General features: G+C 45.5%; 1 protein-coding gene across 1 annotated transcript in view; it reads right to left on the bottom strand.

Annotated features, from left to right (window-relative positions):
• LOC309407182 (serine/threonine-protein kinase TNNI3K) overlaps positions 1-21278 on the bottom strand; it is a gene marked incomplete at both ends in the record, with an annotated part of 90685 nt that overhangs the window by 31703 nt on the left and 37704 nt on the right. The window contains 3 exons of the mRNA XM_082002646.1: positions 1036-1168; positions 2338-2390; positions 3385-3437. Coding sequence (XP_081858772.1) covers positions 1036-1168; positions 2338-2390; positions 3385-3437 — 239 coding nt within the window. The remainder of the gene's footprint in view (positions 1-1035; positions 1169-2337; positions 2391-3384; positions 3438-21278) is intronic.

Genomic DNA, 21278 nt, shown 5'->3' with positions numbered 1-21278 from the left:
ATTAAATCTCATTTAGTATTTGAGTAATTATGAAGCAATTGACCTAATAAGGGAATAGCATATTGATAGGCACCTGAGAAACAGAACTAGACATACAGACACACACAGACACACAGCTGTATGAGCACCAAAGGGCTACACATTGTTACCGCTATTTATATTCTGCTTGGGCATAAACACTTGTATTAACGCAGATAAATTCACCTTTTTCAAGGTCAAAACGCTGCCACAGATCATGCTTTCTCCAAACACCAGAAAACCTATTTGAAATCCATCTGACAAACGTGACACACCGCTTCCTCCAGCCGCCGCTCCCTTCGCACCCCCAGGCCGGTTAAAGCACAGGAAGAGCTCCCCCCGTTTCAGGCCGTTTCAGCTGCTGGAGCGAGGCGCCCCGGGGCCCGCTCCCCCGGGGCCCGCTCCCCCGGGGCCCGCTCCCCCGGGGCCCGCTCCCCCGGGGCCCGCTCCCCCGGGGCCCGCTCCCCCGGGGCCCGCTCCCCCGGGCCGCCGCCGCCAGCGCGGAGACCCGCGCGGCCACGGATCCGCCTCCGGCCGCGGGACGGGCGGCGGCGGCGGCCCGGGGTCCCACGCCCCCCGTTGCCCGCGCTGGCTCTCACCACGCCCCGCGGCGCTCAGCCTCTAACAGCTCCTGGCCGCCCCGGGGGATGAAAAGGGTGGTCCGGGGGCCACCCATTTGCTGCCGCTACCCCGCTGCTCTTGGCGGTGCTTCCTTACGCCGCGCCGGAGCCGGAGATGTATCAAGGAACAGCTTTACGATCCCAGCAGCGGTGTGAGAGGCAAAACTACAGTTAGAGTGACCTGCTCGCGATCCTGGAGCTGGGTAAGGGATTTTAAGTCATGTAGATCCGTGGTGAGTAACATATAGCGTTATAGTGGGGTAGCTGTATGCTTTTCACTGAATGCATAATCCTAGCACTTCATAACAAACTTCGGTAAAATATTGGTTAATATTGTGCAGTGTAGCTACTTCTCTAGTTCAGAGAAATTGAAACATTAACTCATTGAGCATCTTACCTGGTTTCAGGTGGGCAAACGGAATTTCACCTGTTAACAGCTCCCAGAGGCACAAAGCATAGCTGAAAACATCGGCTTTTATGGTGTACCTTGTACACTGGGTGAACACCTCGGGGGCCATCCAGCGTAGGTTCTGCGCATCAGGAAACATCAGGAATACATTAATGGTGTTTACCTCCTCATATATGCATATTTTCCTGTATTTGCATCTTTGCTTTCCTTTCTTTTCGTATTTCCTTGCCTCCATTACTCCATAAAATAACGGGTAAATTTGCCAGGAAGAATTTCCCACTTGCAAAATCCAGGCAGCATGTTAAGGCACATTATATGTAACAGCATTAGTATGGCAGCTGTCTCAAGCCTATAAAACCAGACTGATCAGGCTTTAAACATGAGAGTAGTGCTAGAATGAAAGCAGAACACAGCCTCAAAGCCCAGAGACCACATCACAAGGTCTAAGCATGCCATGTAACACCAATTAACTACTACTCCAGCTGGTAGATGGGAAAACTGATGGCAGCTGCATTGGGTTGGTGCCTGCTCTCTTGGGATGTCGCTGCTTTCCGCAGAAGCCCAATTCTGAGGCTGCTTCACAAGCCACCAGCCTCTCACTGCAGTGATGGGTTCAGGGTGTTTTTGCAGATTCATTGCCCCTGAGTAACTGAATCGACTTTTTTTCCAGGACAGTGAGACGTCGTCCACCCCGGCAGGAGCCGGGCCCGCAGCAGCCGTACTCATTCCTCACACAGTGAGGGGGTGTTACAATTTGTTAAGGAGATTATTGCCAAACCCTGGCTTTAGCATCACCCATCCTGTTCCATAATGAGTCGTTACGACGATGCAAACTTTCATCACCATGGAGCGACACACGGAATGCATCTGGGCTAAAACTTACGAAGACAACAATACTGCCTTGTAAGCTGACGCTCTGTGAGCAGTAGGCTTGTAATGGAGGAAAGAATCGGAAAGAAAATCAGTTTCAAACAACTAATTCCCTCTTAGAAATAGGAAATACCTGCCAGCAACATGTCTCCGTGAGTGGGGAAGGGTGGATTAAAAAAAGGACGCTTTACTGAGGATTTTGGGGGCAACAGAGTTCTGTTGCAGATATTATATATTCACTCATCTCTGCTATTAAAGAGGCTTAAAGGAAAAACAACCACAAACACAAAGAAACATTAAGAGAGATAAAATGCTATACCAAATGCTTTCCAACAAAAATATTTCTAATGTTATTTTCTCCTAAACTGAGTTTGCAGGTATGTTTTATACTAATTATGTGGAACAAAACAAGAAACAAACCCCAGGTTGTTTTGTCATATTATCTTCATCCAGGGACTGCAAAAATCTAGATTCTGAAACACACAGAACAAAAGAAAAATTACTGTCAAGCCAGTGCAAATACCCACCTTATTATACAAAAGTCTTGGTAAAAAGTGTTTTTTGGGGGTTTTTTTGGTTCTTTTTTTTAATAACTCTGGGCTTTCTAGAGTCCAGGAGAACTGTGATAGCTGTTTTTCAGCAAGGATGTGTACAGACAATGAGGCTTCCGAAACCCGCGTGCCAAATTCAGCACTGGCATAAATTTACAAAGCTGCATCGACGTCGACAGCAGCTTACGGCAGCTGAGTACCCAGCTCAGAAGTTGTGGCCTCGTGGTTATTTGTGCTGGTTAATATAACTGTATCGAGATTTACAACCACAGTCTCTGAGCCCTGCATCGAGACGCAATCCCCCCGAAGCCTGTCGGCCTTACCTACCGTCAGGAAAGCAGCCCACCCGAAAACGGCAAGGTCCGTTTCCCTAACTCCACCCTTGCACCAACAAGAACGCGTTCCCGTGGAGCTTGGCTGATAAACACCACGGCAATGCACGAAATACAGGTGTGTAAAGCATAGCCTAGCCTCATTTTGCACCCCAAGTTACTAAGGTCCGTAGCTGAAATAACGAGCTCCCTTCTGCGCATCTAGCTGACATGAAAAACCTCTCCTGCTGCCGCGGGCTGGGCTGCCCGCAGGCAGGCGTGCGGGGCCGCGCGCCCTCGCGTCCTGGGCGCTTGCCGCGGCACGCCTTCCACCGCAGGCGTTTTCACTCGGCTTCTTCCTCTAACCTACTGCTAGAACTTATTCAAACCGAGATGCGTCCGTCTCGCTATCACCGGGGCTTCCTTCTGGGATGAACAGTGGGGTGCTCCACAGCACCTGCTAACGTAGCTGAGACAAAAACCAGGGGTATTCTCATCCCCGAAAGCCTGTTGTGTCATCTCATAACAACAAAGTGACGAGCAACCTCCTCAGCATTTTCTTAGTCAGCACGTTTATTTATAAATGTTTCATAAATACCGCTTACCTCCAAAATCAGCAACAACAGCATGACCGTCCTCATACAGGAGAATATTGTGACTGGGGAAAAAAAATACTATAGGTTATTGTTTAATAGTGTCTTAAAGATGGTGAAAATTTTACAGTTTTTGGTTCATAGCTAAACTCCTGAGGAGTTCAAATCACCTGCTTAAGTAGATAAATGTCTATAGATAAACCACTTTTAGCTACATCTTATATTTATTAGTATAAAGTACACCTTAACTCTGAGAAGCCAAACCTTCTTCAATAGCTTCATAAATGAGAATGTCGGTTTCTAATCAATACTAGAGCAAAACAATTTCTGGAATTGCTTATAGATCAAGTATAACGGCCTTATTCAATATGTGCACTGAGTCGCAGTGGTGAAGTGAAAAAGATGATGTTTGAATATAAACACAGCGATGGCCTTTAAATAAAATTACATGGACCGATTCTTTTGTCTTTTAAGGCTTATGTAAGTGTAAATTCATAGTGGTAATTCCTAATTTATGCTGTTGTATAGAAGGGAAGGAACAGATCTGACGAGTTCATGTAGAATGGATGACTAGAAGCCATAAGAAATCCATTAAGCTGGGGAAAAAAAGACGACACAATGCTAAGTCCTATTCAACTTAAACCCCACACTTAATAATGCAAATGTCACTTTCATGAGACAAGGCACTTTATTTCTTACAATATCTCCATTTGTTCACGCAACGAAGACGCGCCATTCGTCCCGTAGCTTATCTCCGTGTCTAGGAGGAAAGCTTCTCCCTGCTCGCACTAGTGGAGATTCCTCAGTGGCTGGAGGCAGGAGTTCAGCCCTGCCCTGCGTTCCTGCTCCAGTTCTGTGGTGCCCTTTCTGTAACGGCTTCGAGAGCTGGCAGGGTGCAGCTGACGGCGTGTGCCCAGTTACTCTGGACCCGGGCTGAGTCTTGGGTAAAGCGACAGATTTCCGTCTGCATAGTAAGTCAGGAGCACTTAGTGATTTTTTTACTGTTTCACCTTACTGACTGTGAAATGCGTATTCCTTGTCCTTGTCTGATGGGCGTAATCGCAATATGCTCATTACTGGACATCAAAAGAACCGTATTTCACATTCATCCTTAAAAATTACACTTGCAAAAATTACAGTGCATTTTGACTGTGGTAGGGGAACCTCTCGGTGGCATCTCCTTCCAAGGCTCCCTGGGCAAACTGGTCCGTAGGATGAAACGAGCATCCCGTGGAGACCGGTAGTCGCAGCCGCGAGCGGCAGCAGGGGAGGATTTGGGCGACGGCTGGTGCCCTGCGGAGAGCGGAGCCTGCGCTGCTCAGGGCCAGGGCTGGAGCGGTGGTTTCACCAAGCAGGCTTCCGCAGGCCGGAACGCCGTGCAGCCCCAGGCTTCCGGGGAATGCCGGAGCGACCGCGCCGGGCTGCAGAGCTGCCCGCGTCTGCCCTGCCGCCGCTGGCCCCGACTCTGGGCGCTGCCGGCGCGCCGTGGAGCACGCCCCGGACTTCAGGTGTGCTGCGGCCGGGGTGAGGCTCAGGTTCACATCTTTTAACTGAGCTGCCGACAGCAAGAAATCCCAGGGAAATGCGATATTCATGTTAGACGTATGTGTTAGATCTTTATTTTAATATGAAGTCTTCGTCTTTGCCCCAGGCAGTTTCTGGAGTTAGGAAGAAAGGAATAAATGCAGTAAAATTCTTGCTTGGTCAGCACATGTATGGGGCGATCTCTGTCAGGACATCTAGAGATCAGAGAAATCATTTATCAAAGATAATTACTTGTACTGACACCTACCAAAGTGTTTTGATTTCTGAGAGAACTGTGGAAGCATAGCAGCTGCAGGCCTCAGGGAATGTAAAGGATCGGATAACCAGGACTTTGCCTTAGATTCTCAGCAGAGATATTTGGAGGCTTAAAGTTAAATCTACTGCATTTGTCCTAAAACTACGAGAACGAAAGACGGAAATTATGAGATTTGTGTGGTGGTTTAAACCCATTTATTGGAGGTAATGTGAATAAAATTCAGCTGTATTTACATATTATTTGTTCAAAGACAGTAAGGGATATGGATAATGTCTGGGAGGAAAACTAACCCTACATATGCATCCTTTCTATTAATTAGAGGATTTAAAAAATAAGCTTCCAAGTGTGGACAAAACAACTACAAAAACATTTCTACATAAGACTATAAATAATTCTTATCCATTTTATAGAAGTGTCATCTTGTGAGCAGGTAGGCAGGAGAGCTGCAAACCAAACCAAACCAAAGTATTTCTAACACTGAAACTGTGAAAAGGAAGATATTCAGATTAGATAAGAACCAAATGGACATTTATTACATGGTTTCACGTTGATAGCTTCAAATAAGAGAAAAAAGTAACGTTACTCTTGGAGAACAATGAATTCTCATTTGGGGGCACTTTATTCTTGAGCTTGGACTGCACAGATAAAAGGTAAATGATACACGTGAGAAAAGTATCAAATCCTGAATTCTGGAGATTTAGAGTAGATCAAATGTAAGTGAACAAGACAGAAGTTCCTGGCCTTGCAAACACAATATCTGCTCTGGAGGGATGCTCAGCCTGAACTAATTACTGCTCCTTAGGGGCAGGGGTAAGTCTTCTGCGCAGACTGGCATGACAACATACCAACGTTTTTAGGTCAGGATTGGTATTCTCATGCAGGAGTATAGATACTTGTCCAGATGAGGGCAATGGAGCTGGGGAGAGGTCAGGAGCACAAGTCTGATGAGGAGCGGCTGAGGGAACTGGGGGTGTTCAGTCTGGAGAAGAGGAGGCTGAGGGGAGCCCTCATCGCTCTCTACAACTGCCTGAAAGGGGGTTGTGGCGATGAGGGTGTTGGTGTCTTCTCCCAAGTAACTAGTGATAGGCCGAGAGGAAATGGCCTCAAGTTGTGCCAGGGGAGGTTTAGACTCAATATTAGGAAAAATTTCTTCACCGAGAGGGTGGCCAAGCATTGGCACAGGCTGCCCAGGGAGGTGGTGGAGCCGCTGTCTCTGGAAGTGTTCAAAAACCGTGTGGATGTGGCGCTTCAGGACATGGTTTAGGGGACATGGTGTTGGGTTAATGGTTGGACTTGATGATCTTGAAGGTCCTTTCCAACCTTAGTGATTCTGTGATTCTGTGTTTGGTACAGCTGTACCAGTTTGCCTGCAACTAGCTCAGGAATCTTTCACATGGGTTTGGCATTTGGAAATGCCTTCTGTTGACTTGGAAATTCATGTGTGAAACAATATGTGCTGATAGAAACAAAATATTGCGGGTGAGTCTCCATCAACTTTACTGCTTAAGCAGAATGGAAATAAGAACAAAATCTGGCTGTGTAGGAACTTATGGTGGGAAAAGCCCACCCCTATGTATTTGTTATTTCCAAGGAGACTTCGATTCAATTAATATGTCAGGGGACTTGGAACCAGTTGCAGGATCAATGGGTCTCTGTACGTATATCGGCAGTTGGAGAATATCAGCATATAGAGCTGTGGCACTATTCCAGTCCATGCAGTGGGAAAGAGGACGTAAGAGCTGTGCTCCAAGGTGGTTGGCATTTACAATGCCTACCCAACTTAGGTTTTCGATGAGGAGGGAAAAATTTCTTCCTCAGAGCAATATATAGAGCTTAAAACAAGGGCTCCTCTAAAGTCATTGCAGTTATTGCACCTTGATTGAAACTCATGGCTCAAGAGCCTCACTTCTCCAGCATCACCTGGCAGTTGGATGGCCATTGCGCACAGAAAGGTACTCCGGATTTCTGAGGTTGAGGCTCCTGTCAGGAGGAAGGGCTTCGGAGGAAGTGAGTGTGCCAGCACGTGTAGCACAAACACCAGCTCCATCAAAGGAGGGAAAACAGGGTCGGGCTGAATTTTATCCACGTTTAAGAGCAGAGCTTCTGAGATCCTGCAGACCGCATTCAAGTTAGAAAGAGTGTTGAAAAGATGCCCATATGTACAGTCCATAGCGTACGCTGGGGGCACTTTGGATTCTCTGCCTGTCTAGGCACTGCTGAGCATTCTGTTCTCTGAGAATTTAATTTTCTTTTCAGAAGGGGCATCCTTTGCCATTGTTCCAGAGTTTTACGTGCTACTCACCAGTGAAACAAAATTTGCTAAGCATTAATTTCCCCCAAAATTAAGAAAAGGAACACTAGACTACACAAACATGATTGGCCAAAGTGACAGTTTTGGTTGTCGTTTTAGCTGAGGGAGTATTTGTATTGATAATTGTTGCACTACCTACTCTTTGCTTCAGCACGCAATGCAGTTCCCACCACCGCTCATCCTGCTCTCTCCCCTACAGTCTTGCCCCAGCCGAGAAACCTGGCCACCGATGAGATCTGGAGGCGAGGGTCGTGTCTTTGAGCGCAGCCACATCTTGCTCCGGCCGCATGCCTATTAGCTTGGGGAGCATTCTGACTTTCGAAGGTCAGCGGTAGGGCAGGGTAAGCCTTGGCAGTTTCTGCTTGCGTTTGAGCTCAGATCTGAGGGGCGACTTGCAGCACATTCACTGCTTTCCCAAATGAGCCTGGAGGGGCTTGTTTGCCAGAGTCCAGATCTCTGGCAAAACAGCTTGATGTAGCACTTAAGAGCTAACACCTAACTTTATTTGGAAGCTTCACATAGCTTCTTTCGGTGGCAGAAGTGCTAAGAAACAGTTACCTCATCGCTATTCCTATTTCAGCAATTTGTAGCTTGGTAGCAAATGTAAATCTGGGCTGAGCTGTCATTTGCCAAAGGCCAGCCACCTGAACAGAAGTTAAAAAAAATCTACCACTTCTTATTTCTACTCCTGGCCTGCCTGTGATATACATAAATATACCTGTTGGTCATGATAGTGGCATAATCAACGTTAATATATAGCTTCAGAACCACAGAATTATTGATAATTTTAATTAATCAAATGCAACTAACTAATATTAATTAGCTCCTCAGAGTCAGGGTTTTTCTCCAGAATAAACTTGCTGAGAGAATTGACAGAAGCCAGCTTACAATGTGACATTCAAACCAAGACTGGGTGAGGATTTCAGAAAAAGACAACAGGGAACAAATCTGCAATGGCCTTTAGAGACTATAGCACTGAGCCGATCTGAACTCCCACGTAAGACAGGACATTTGACTCCTCTAAATTCTTGCTTCGGTGTAAGAATTGTGGCTGAACTGGATCGTACGATTTGCAAAAAGAAGATGTGTTCCTCATTGGTGAGACAGCTACTTTGCTGTGATGTTGAGGGAGCCGAAAGGCTGTTTGACTGTACTGGCATAATCTTCTAAACAGTTATGACATAACCCACACTACTAGAATGTGGCCCTCTCTGGAAGGCTTTTAGCTTGCATGTGCCCAGCACATGCATTAAACTTGTAACTCATAATAACTCCACAACTGACATGACACCACAATGATCTACAAAACAAAATTCCTCTAATCGACCGTGGTCAGGTTGTCTAAAAAGCTCATGCCGAATACATACACAGTCTTTCAGGCAATCTTCTGCTTGCACCTATTTTATAAATACTCCAGGTGTTTTATATCATCTTTTCAAACACCATCATCTCAACACGACTACCTAAGAAGAACACGACAGCACAAGAATGACAAGAAGCTCAAGGACTTCTTGCTGATTTTCTGCTACCCACTCATATTGATCCATAAGATGGCATACACGTAAGTGTTAGAATTATTAACAAAAGGACACTGGGGTGGAAGCATTCGCAGAAAATTGGTAATATACAAACAGAGACTAGGCTAATGTCCCACGAAAAATTAAGTCTCAAAGGTCCTGGAAATAAACTCATTTAGTAGAGCGGGTTGGGAAATAAGGTATTTCTAGAATTTTTTAAGATTGAAACTTTTGATTTTGTCCTGAATTAAGATGGAAAACAGACATTTCATAATGCGCTGTGCAAAGAAAATTACTTTTTTCCCTGTAAATAACTAAATAACCTGACTGAAGTGTTCCATTCTGAATTTATCCTCTGAGCTGGCCTACATTATAAATTACGATAAATTCTAGGAGCCTACATTCTTCAACTATCACACAACTGCATACAAAACGGAAAATTTTGGTAATTCCCAGGGATAATTTCAACGAACTTCATATATTGCTGAAAACAAAATAAAACAACACCATAACTTCTCTGATAGAAAATACTTCAGATGGGAAGTTTCCAGTCAGCCCTACCAAGGTTTATATGCAGACTGGTCACTAGAGGGGGATGCAACGCGCGGTTTGTAAGCGTGTCTCATTATCTCTGAATTTTCTTTCATTGTGGGTCTCTCTGATATGGATCAATTATACCCTTTGGCAACACTTGTTTTAACTTAAATGCACATGTTAATTCTGGAGAGATAATTCAAATTATATTTACTTTGCCAAAAGTATAGAGAAAAAGAGCAAACAGTTACAAAGCATGGGAAATGTTGGAGTAGACAATGCTTTCTTTTTGCCAACTCTGTTACCTTAGTGCTACAACTTAAGCCAGTTTTATATGTCTTAAGACTTAAGACAAGTTTCTTCTGCTTGTCAATATGTTGTTGGAACTAAACCATTTGGGAGTAATAGGCTTTGTCAGGTATACGTCCTTTTTTAGATCTTATTTTTTATGTGCCCAATCCTTAACGGAACAAAAAAGGACAAGAAAGACATAGAAAAAGGAGAGATGCCTTTTCCCCTCTCGCTGTCTTTTAATCCCCAGTGAATGGCTGTGAGCATTAAATCAGATCAGCTTCTTTGACACTCTTGGTTACAGCTCTCAGACAGGCACCTTCCCTGGTCATTTAGGAGACACTATCGGTTTTACAAGCCCTGTGACACTGCAAACACGGCTTAGTGAACCTTCAAAACCTTAACCTTGAAAAATCTACCTTTCTCCTAATACCAGTTCCCATTTCATGGCTTTTGGCTGGACTGTGCAACTTGAAATTAAAGCTGTTGGCAGCAGCCCTTCCTCTTCCGTGGCACTTCTTTACAGAGGGATAGAGAAGCAGAGGATTGAAGCTCTGTCAATCAAAATGACCAAAACTGAATCCAGTCCAACATGTCTTCTCCTCTGTGTTTTGTAAGGGGCTCAGTCTAATCTGCTGGTACGTTTTGCTACATGAAATGAAATATTCATGATGAAGTTTAAAGCCAGCTTTGTATACTATTACTGGATTTCATGTAGGCATTTCATTTTGAATCAGATGATCTTGGAGCTCCCTCCCAACTTAACTATTCTATGATTTTACTAACTGTAGCTTTCCAGTGGCCTCCCTTTAATCTCTAGGCATGCAAGCAGCTCTTTATGCAACAAACTACGCAGGGATTTGCCAAGGGAATGCATTAATTCCCCAAGCATTGAGTAAACACCTATATGCATATTTATACACATATGGGCTTTTGCTTCTGCGGATCCATAAACGCCTTTCGCATGCACTTATTTCCTGCTCCTCTTCTTCTTCTTACTACAATGAGTACACAAAATGACGTGTCATTTTACTACAATGCCGACACATTTGACAGCACATAGTTATCAGAACTGAAGTGTTCTGTCCCCATATACTAATGCATTTTAGCTCCTCATGTTCAGTACTGGTTATAGAAAGACTCTTCTTTTCACGCCAGCGTAGCAAAGATGAGCATTTTTGCAGATGGTAGCTAACCAGCAACAAAGGACCGGCTTCTCTCTTGGTTCTGCAGGCTGGAAATGTCAGGCCAGTGATTTCAGAGGTCTTTCTCAGAACCAAGACGATGCCTTCGGTGTGACAGAAACTTGAGGCAGTCTGTGCACTACTGCTTGAGATATTCCATAACCATAGTTTTCTTACGCACCATAAAGACAGACAGTTACATTCCTAGAATTGCAGTATTTTCACATTGCCACCCACCTGAAGTATAGGACTTTCACTTGGGAAAACTCCTGGTGCAACTCATATTCACAAGGTTTGATGGAGTTGTTTATAATTTGGAAGGCTGAACACAAACACGTAACATTTATTTAATATAACAAAAATGAGGTCGCTAAGGAGTTAGGAACATAAGCCATACTCACAACACTATATGACCTCAAATTGGAATCAAGGTTTACAGGGTCTGAAAACTAAGGTGAGCACCTGTACTGTCGTCACTACGACAAAAAACGCAAGGCTTGTCTAAAGAGAGAGAACACAGTGGTTTTGGAAGGCATCTACTTTACATTAAGAGAATAATAGTCCTATGATAATCCAAGGGAGGCGAAGAGGCCAGTCGATAGAAGTTATTAGATCTAGGGCACTTGCAACTTTTAAAGTGAAGGTAAGCTACGAGAAGATTGATAGATTATCTGTTCCTTTAAGTCTTGAATACATAGTGGTGCTCCAGCTGAACTGTGTGAACTAGTCAACCAAAGTTATGGCCCACGTTATCCATACCAGACTCTGAAACAGTTGGTTCTAACAGCAGAAGGCTGGGTTTGTTGACTCACATAATGTCTCACAGTCCTAAGCTGAGCAATGACTAAAATCATTCTTTTTGGTTTTATTATCTGTGGGGTGGGATGAACAAGAGACTAAGCACGGGGTTTGAAAAATACCCCCCATATAAGAAAGATGATGTGCTTTCATTCCTGGCTGTGTAGAAACAGACTTTTTTGAATCTAAGTTTGTTTTCCAGCCTTCAGAATTATTTCAGGTTCATGTCTTGTTCAACATGACACTCTGAATTGAAGGTTTTTTAGAAAAGAAGCTGAACTGTAAGGTATGAGGGTTTGAGAAACTGTAGTTTGAGGTCAGTAAATTGCAAAAAAATAAGGGTAATAGTTTTGAAGTAAGGATAGGTACTAGTTAGACTAAAAGGTGATCTGATTCACTTCACTCTATTCACAGCTTCTGAGATCCTTTATTCTTAACCTCACAGTGGATCATCACAACATCAGCGTGAAATTATAAACGGTTGTATCCTGCAATGGGCATTGATTCCAGGCGGTATTACTCTATACACACTTCTGATGTGAGCCATAGTACTTATTGATTTCATCAGTGTCCAAATTACTTTTCTTGTAATATTGACTTTTTTTTTTCTGCAACAGCATATACATGTGAGCAGAGCAGTCTTCACATTAAGGAGTCCAGCTTTCAAAACAGCTACAAACATGTGTCTGCTGCCCTTCCAAACCCTGAGCAGTGTTTCTGAACCGCATGTTACCAGAATGTGTGCAGCAGAGAAAGCAGGCTAAATAAATCATGAGCCAGTACCTGCCCTTGGACTCATGCACCGGAGTCCCAGCCAGCTCCCCGCACACTGAGGTTTTGAACACCTCTCCTAACGGTGGTGCTTGTTCGGGTGTAGAAATACAGATCGAATAGTTTAACACAGCACGCCCTGACTTAAAAGCCGTGCGGCGATTCCCTGCCCTTTCTTCCGCTTACAGCAACACAAACCCCAGAAGACTGGTGCACCGTAAACACAAACGCAGCTTCTCAGAGGGCTGCGGTGAGGCCCGAGCTGCGTGACGGCGCCGCAGCTGCGGCCCGCCGAGCCGGGCGTGAGCGAGCGGGGCCGCCCCGGCCGGGCGACGCGGCGGGGCCGGGGGAAGCCGAGCGCAGCCTGCGCAGAGCCGCTCCGCGCGGGCGCGACCCTCCCTCTGGGAGCCGGGCCGGCGCGGGGGCCGCGCGCCGCTACAGCGCCGTGCTCAGCGCGGCCTGCCCGGCCGGCGAGCCGCGGGCGCGGGCCCAGCGCCACCGGCGTCCTTCCCTTCCGGCACCCTCAACGCGGAGAGAGGGAAAGTCGTGCCTGCCAGCGCCTGCGGGGAGGCATGTCTGACGCGTTGCCAAAGCGGCTCCTTGCTTTCCTGCCCTCCGTAGCAGGGTCGTGTTTCCTCAGGTCAGGCCACGGCCTCCTGACCTTCCCTCTCTTCCTTTGCCTCCTGCCTGCTCCCCAGTCGGGTCCCGGGATCATACGCTAGCCGGGAACGCCGCGGCTGCTTCTCCTTCGCGTGGCTGCAGCGAATGTGATCGCTCCTCTTTACCCCTTCCTACTTTTCTGACTGCTTCGCTACTTTTAATCCCAGGTAGACATGCGGCTGGGACCAAACCGGGAAGGCACGGGCGGTTAACGGGTGGTTACACACCCCTTTCCGGGCAGGGAGACGCGGCACACGGAAGCGGAGCCTGTGGCTGACGTGAAGGCGCAGGCACGTCGCGGTTGGTTTTCTCTGTGTGCGCGTTCGTTTTAAGAGGACACGCTCCAAAGGAAACCTCCGACCAGGAAGGATGCCCCCGCCGGCACTGCCATTCGCGCAGTCCTGAACTGGGCGCGCTCTCGCATCCCGGCGTGACGCAGGGCAGCAGCCTCTCTCCTGGCCCCCGCCTCACCAGAAGGGTGATGCCCGCGCAAAACCGGTGGCACCGGGATCAGCAGAGAGCAGGAGAAGGCTGGCGCTGCCGGATCAGTGCCGCGCAGCCAAAGGGTCGCACACGGCACGCGTTCCCCGGCTGTGCCCTCCCCTGCTGCGAGAGCCGGCGCCCCGCGCTCCCTCCCCTCTGGCGCAGAGGCGCGGGGCCGCCTCGCGCGCGGCGGGGCAGCCATCAGGTGCCCCAGGACGGGCGGCGGGCAAGGGGCGACGGCGGGTGCTCGAAACGGCCTGCAGACAGTCTGCGAACCGACTTCCTCAGCGGAGGGAGGCTGAAGCAGCCTGGTTTGGAGCGGCATGTGAATTTGTGATTTTAAACCAAGCGTTCCGAAGGCAGAGGCAGGCAGTACGGCCCCGGCACCGCGAGAAGCAGCAAACATATACTCGGTGAAGAGGGAGCGTGGTTATAGTTCGGGATGGACAGGACAGCTAACATTTCTTTCTGGGCTCTCTAAAAGGGCTCAATAAAACCCATTTATTGTGACAGAACAGTAGCAATGCATCAAAATTCATTACTATGCTAGAAGGATGTCTGGAGATGTAAGCCTTTCTTTCAAACTTTGAAAAAGCTTTATGGATCTCAGTTTCCTGGGAGAGACTTTGTAGTAAGTATATAAAATGGAAAATGGAAGGCAAACTTGTAAGGAACAGATACCAGGAATTAACGAAACTGAAGCTTTGATTATTTTTCTTTGTTTGTTTCTATGTTTGATCAAGATGAAGCACAGCCAGCAGCCAAGTGAAAAGGAATTCAGTGTGTGTGTTCTAAACAAAACATTACATTTATCCCAATTTGGAAAAATCAGCCCAAGTATGTCAAGATTTTGTGAAGTCAGTAACAACGAGGTAGCAATGCAGTGCGATGCAGCGCAAATTAGGATTATTTAGAAGATATCTGTGACACTCTAAGCAGCAGGGAAGGATCTACAAGCCTAAGTGGAGTTAAAATATCTCTAAATGTCGAGGGTTAGGAGAGTGAGAGTCGTGCAACAGAGCCGCTGCCACGAGCGCATTTTTGCACACAGGCTGCCCTGAGCAGGATCAGCGGGACGCGGTCCCTCATACCCCGCACGGTGCGACCACACTAGTCCTTTATCCTAAGAGATCCACAACTTTGGAATCGGCTGTACTTTCCCAGGCAGCTCAGAAATAGGCTGAAGTGTGGTATCACTTCTAGGAGAAAAAGAAAATCCTGAGTTTTTACACACTAATTAATTAATTTGTTTTTCAAACCACTGTGATACTATCACAGAATGCAAATACATATTGCTGCAGGGACAAGACATCTGCCATAGATGCAACCAGAAAAGCTGAAAAGAGCTGGCATAACATCTCCCCACTGCTGTGCTTAACTAGGTCTAGTTGGGTATCTGGCTGAAACGGCAAGACACTGTTCAACTACTGTCACAGTTGCTAGAGAAAAGAGGAGGTTCTGTACCAGGTACAGAAACCCGATGAGAGAGCAAAATAGCTAGAAAAGAGAGCTACTGCCACATTTACAATCTGTTACAGCTCTATAAAAGTTGGATAGAATCAAGTTTAGGGACAAAGACAAAATACTTGTTATTTAAATGTTTGCTAGTGAAAGACTTGTACTATGTTCAAGATGCAGTACAAGAATATAGATCATGACCATGCAAGGCAAAATACCTTTTGCCTATCGCAAAATGTCATTTAGCAGGAAAAATGTATATAGAATCTATTGAAAATTGATTTACTGATTCAAGGAAGCTATTGCAATTGATTTAATTTTCAGCAAAGAACACACAAGAGGAAGCAGAAAAACACCAGTTGCATGCCACAAAGAGCAAGGCTTTTACAAATTAGCATCACAAACACAGATTTTCAAACAAACTGAGAATGTGGGGAAAGAGTCACGAAATGCTTTAGCTAGGTCAAAAGCTTCCAGTAACTCTGAAGATCAAGGTTTTCATACACTAGTCACTATGCCTTCACAGCATATGGCTTTTGAAGGGCTGAGCAAATTACAACATAAAAGCGTATGAATGAAGACACAACAATGCTTACATGATATTTATCAAAATGTTGGCTGATCCAAGTAAATTCAGGAGAGTCAAAAGTATATGGAAAACAGCAATGAAAAAGTTGGCAATGGCTTACATGATGGAGGGAAAAAGAAAATAATATTGATGGTCTCAACAAAAAAAGCATAACTTGCCCATATTGGAGCTGTAGATATGAGCAAGAACAGTCAAGTGAGGAACACAAGTTTCACCAGATAATAGCTTTTAGGACAGAAAAAATTTCAGGTCTCCCAGCCAGGACTCCCACAAATCACTGTCTTCAAGATTTCTAGCTTTACCTAAACCCAGACTTTGGGATGATGAATTTAATATAAAAGTGTAGTGTGTTTGTACAATGTAGCCATCACTCTCTTAGTTTATATTTAATGTGATTTTAGCTCCCATATATACTTTCCATCAAAATATTTCAGTGATTTGAATATGACATCTGGAATTGTTTTAAGACCCCCACCGGATGTCAAATGAAAATATTAATCAAACACAGAGCTAAACCGGAGAGACCCTTGAAGGCTGTACCCTGGGTTGAATGTAGGTGTATGAATCATACAGAACTACAGACTGTTCTGTGGTCTTGCTTCAAATTTGACCTCTGTCAGTAGGGACAAAAATTGTCACCATTTCTCAACATGAATAAAAGGTATTAAGCCCTAGCTTCAACTTCAGTCTAATCAAGGATTGTATAGACTTTGAATAAACCCAGCCTGACGATACGCATAGTCAAGACCTGGGCTGACAGTTTTTGTGGAGTAACGGAGAAATCAATAAACAGACCCTTTCTATGCGCGGCCTGCATAAGCCTTTCTGCCAAAACAATGCCAAAATGCCCATCTTGGTGCTGAGGGTATAGACATATCTGAAAGCAGGAGGTAGTCTCTGGAAGGGTTTTGTCAGTCTGGTACCGCCAGCGAACACTATAGTTACTAATTTGTCTTTTCTAAAGTAAAAAATATAATCCACGGAAATAAGGCTTGGAAGGTACAGCTCAAAAATGCTATTATTGCCTCAATGGCACTTGGAAATCTGAAAACCACAGATGAGAAAGGAACTCTTAAGCCTCTGTTTTGAGAAATACAGCAAGATAAATCTGATCTGATCTGAGCTGACAGAAGGTTAATAATGAGTTCGGCAGAATCAGAAATTAATTGTCTTCTGTTAAGGCCACACACAGTTTGAAATGGAGAGACCAAGCATCATTCTCTTCATGAAACCGTGGAAGGAAAAAAAAAAAACTAGAAAAGAATCAGAAGTGTGTAATCATCCTGGCTTTCACAAAAGCAAGTAGTGCAAGGGCTTCTCCCTCTCAGGGCAAGAGACAGGCAAAGCACATTCAGTGCGTGTCCTTTTCCCAGAGAACAGGGCCATGAAAAGATCCTTCTACCTTTAACACACTGTAGGTTTAATGAAAGGCAACTGCTATTTTAAGATTTCATAAGGGACTTTATAACAAAGAGGAGTTGCAGACGCCATCCCCATTACCACCAGGCTTCCATCCTCTCTTTCATCTTGCTCGCTAAGCCGGTTCTCAGAAACTTTTACAGATAGTTACAGCCATCAAATGAAGGCTAGTCGCTCAAAGGCTTGGTCCAACCATGTTCAGCTGTTAGGGCTTAAATTAAATTGATACTAATATGGTGTCTTTTTTATTAAAGTGCTATAATCATTGTGGCTACGATCCCTCACCACGGTATAAGTAGTAATAAGCTGATACATGTCACCATTGCTGATAGCTGTCAGAACTTCTTTTTCCAGAAGCGGAAAGCAACATAAAACTCCCAATTATTCTCAAAATGGAAGGATAACCCCTTTTCCAGGGTAGAGACATGAAAGATTCATTTTCTTCTCTGTTCTGTCAAGCCATATTGCAGATTTATTTAATGCATTATGTGCATTACATTAGATTTCAGAACTCACAAAGAGGGTTACAAGCTATGTGAAAATTTAAGGTAAAAAATTTAAGGCTCCTGTAAAGCCATTGGCAAAACTTAACACAAGAGGGTCAGAATTTCACTCTTGGTCCCTCTCCTCCATTATCACAAAGATTTTCATCTAGTAATTGTGCCTGTGGGCTGACTGGGACTCCTGCTGAAAACACGACTTCTGTTCTCACACTGAAAAGTTTCAGAAGTTAAGCTACTCTCAGCACCACGCATCAACCGCACTGATGTCCTTATAGCAAATTATCTTTTGACCCTCACAAATACGATCTGGTAAAAGTTCTGTGAGGCAACAATATGCTTTTTGGCTCTCTAGTGAGATACTGCTTTGTGTTTTCTTTTGTGGAAAACATTATTTAAAATCCTTCAGTGCAGAACTGTTTTTCTAGCAGCCAGTAGTGACAAGGCATAAATCTGATCAATATAAGGTTTGGATCTTTGCTGTCCTCAAACAGTTACACAGACTGGTGCGTTCAGACCTGGGGCTCTTGGCTTGCATCACGACTGAGGCAAGAAGTACAGCTGCGAAAGAAAGCATCTTCCTCCGAGCTCCACTGCCTGGTGGCCCCTTCACAGGAGCCTGGGAAGGGATGCAAGTGTATGAAGGAGACTCAGTGAGAAAGCGGAGGATATGTGAAGTCAGAGCCAGTGGGGTGAGGAGAAGGGAACCTTGACTGCAAGGAGGAGAACAGCTGGTGGACATGGATGGTACGCGATGGAGAAACGAGTCAAGTAGAGTCATGGGGAAAAAAAAAAAAGAGGTAGTAACAAGACATTCTTCCAGCCTGTCTTTTTTGAAGGTGGAGATCCAGGTTGCTTCCTGCATACCACATCATAGTGAATTCACCTTATACTTTAAAAACTGGGCGCTCGCTAGTAAGGTGTGACCTGAACAGCTTTTTTCTGTAACATTTCCAAAAGCCTCTAGGACTGGTGGAGCCATGTTGCTGTTATCAACAACTTTTCCTTATTTTGAGAAAGTTGAATGTAGAAAAGCTCTGCCAACCCTTTCCTCACAATTTAATGTACTGAAAGTTTGTAATATCAGCACTTTCCCTTTGCTCTTAATCCGGACCTTGTCGTACAAGATGGGCTAAGACCCATTTGCCAAAACAGTAAAGGCATCTAGTATAGAAACTGTTAGCAATCCTGACTTGGGCCAAAACTGAAGAACTGAATGTCCATCTCAATACTCAGGGCTTATAAGGGACACCTTGTAAAAGCAGCAGAGATGAGGGTCAAAGGCAGAAAGTTCTTTGCTCAAAGCAGCGCACAGCTATGCAGTGTGAGAGGAAAGCCCAAGCATCGAATGGCGTGCCTTTTGCTTTACAGGGCTCGCCGAACGAAGAGTCGTCTTTCGTCTTTAGCGAAAGGAGGCGTTTTCATCTAAAATCTCACAGTCCAATGTATTTGGGTATTTCACTCCCCTTCACTGAAACATGCACACCATGGGATTATTTTCATAGCTAGAAAAGCAAGAACAGATTTTCTCTGCATACACCGAGGACCCTGATCTCAACTACAGAAAACCCTACAAAACAGAAGTCCTCCCGCCCCCCCTTCCCCCCCAGGGATTGCAGGGGGCAATTTTTCCATTTTCTGCCATGTATAACAGTGCATTAATTTATTTATCCGCCTGGGATAATTCATGCTAGGCTATTTAATACATGCGCAGAGGCCATTCGCACGCAAACTGGCATATTCTCTCTCTCCACTCTCCCACCACAAGGAATAGGCAATTCAGTGCTATATGGATAAGCTCCATTTGTAGGGCTAAAAACTCTAACTGCTCCTTTATACCTTCCCTTCCCTCTAGAATACGGCTATCCTCGAAACACACACTGTCCATGGTAGCTATCCATTGCTTCCACTCAGGCATCACCAAAGAAGCCGATGAGCGCACTGGCCTGTGCTCGATTTTAGCTCTTACAAGCAATCCAGTCAGAAATGCTTTTATCTGTAACAAATGGGCCAAACAAACCAAGAAACAGATTATGGGAAAACATTTAAAGTAAAAAAGACAAAACAAACAAAGAAAAGGAGAAGAAGTAATGAAAGAAAGTGACGTGGTGTTATTTGAAAGCACGGTGCTGTGCTAAAAACAAACTGAGAATTCGCAAATGGAAAATTAAAAAAACCCAACAGATTAAACAAGTATTTGTATCCACCCTTCCCAGGACAGTAGCAGAAAGTACTTGCCTGGGGGGAAATCCAATCAACAAGGACAGAAACCAACAAATCAAGCGTCCAGCATTCGTCATTTCAGTTATTAAAAAATTAGAGAGTCTTCGTAACGAAAGATGTCAGAACCAAGCGTACTTTGCATTGAGGAAAAACGGCGAGACTGGGAGGAAGAAACGGAAGCAGCCTCAGCTGCCATTACCAAAAGCTGGCTCAGTTCCGCACGTAGCCCCAAAGCCACGAACACCGGCGTGAGGCCCCAGTACCACAGCGGGAGGCGCGAGGCCAGGCTCCTCCGCCGGCTGTGGGGCGAGCGCCCGAAGCTGCGAGGGGACCGGCGGCGCCCGCCGCCGCGCAGCAGCGCCCGGCCGGGAGCGGCCGCCGGCCGCGGGGGGACCCCGCGCCCCGCCGCGCCCGGGGCGCCCCGCGGCCGCTCTGCCGGGCGGGTGCCCCAGCGCGGAGAGCGCGGGGCCTGGCGGGGAGCGCGTGCTGCGCACCTCGGCCCCGCGGGCGAAGGCGAGCGCCGAGCGGTCGCCGCCCGCCCGGCCGCGTTGCGGGGAGCCCGAAGGCCGGGGGGAGGCTTCCCCCGGGTCGGCGCTGCGCCCACAGCCCGTGCTGCCGGCGGGCAGCGCTCGCAGACGCCCTCAGGAACGCGCGGTTCGTGCCTTCCCTTCGAGGGTTTCCCCGGTCCTGAATTCCTCCTGCGTCCCTCGGAACTGCTGAGCGCAAAGCTCTGCGGTCGAGTCACTTCACAATGAATTGTAATTAGTTCAACGTGTATTAGAAGATGCATAGAATTGCGCTTCAGAGTGTGACTGTCCTAATATCTCCTGGTAATTAACGGAGCTGTTTGTATGAGTGATTTTTATGGACTGGTTCTTTTAGCATTGACTCAGAACATTTTATGGAGTTTAATGTTAAAGAGTGGGGAACAGACATGTCTTGTCAACAAAGTTTTACTTGTCATATGAAAATTAAGCATTCAACTTTGCATTTCTATTTTTTGAGATTTGTTTGATAAGGAAAATTATGTTTTAAAAACTTGGAATTTGGATTAGAATTAAGGATTTAAAAAACTAGGAAGAATAGAAAAAATAATTTAAAATGTCAAAATGAAGCATTTCAAAGGCACCTGAAATGTGGGTTCAGGCTTTCCTGGACTAAAAGAATTTTGATAAGTGACAAGTTTTTTTCAAGTATTTAGTCAATCCAAAGTGCATTTAAAGTAGTCTTCGACACAAATTTTATGTAGCTCTGCTACAGTAAAATTGCAGAATATGGCTTATATTCATATACTTAGACTAAGCCTCCATATAGTCAACATACATATATGAATATAACACATCAGCAATATCCTTCTAAACATCATA

Source organism: Phaethon aethereus (assembly GCF_964289735.1).
Source record: "Phaethon aethereus genome assembly, chromosome: 8".
NCBI classification, from domain to species: Eukaryota; Metazoa; Chordata; class Aves; order Phaethontiformes; family Phaethontidae; genus Phaethon; species Phaethon aethereus.
Note: the sequence above shows the minus strand (reverse complement) of the source record. Positions and strands in the feature narration are given on the sequence as shown.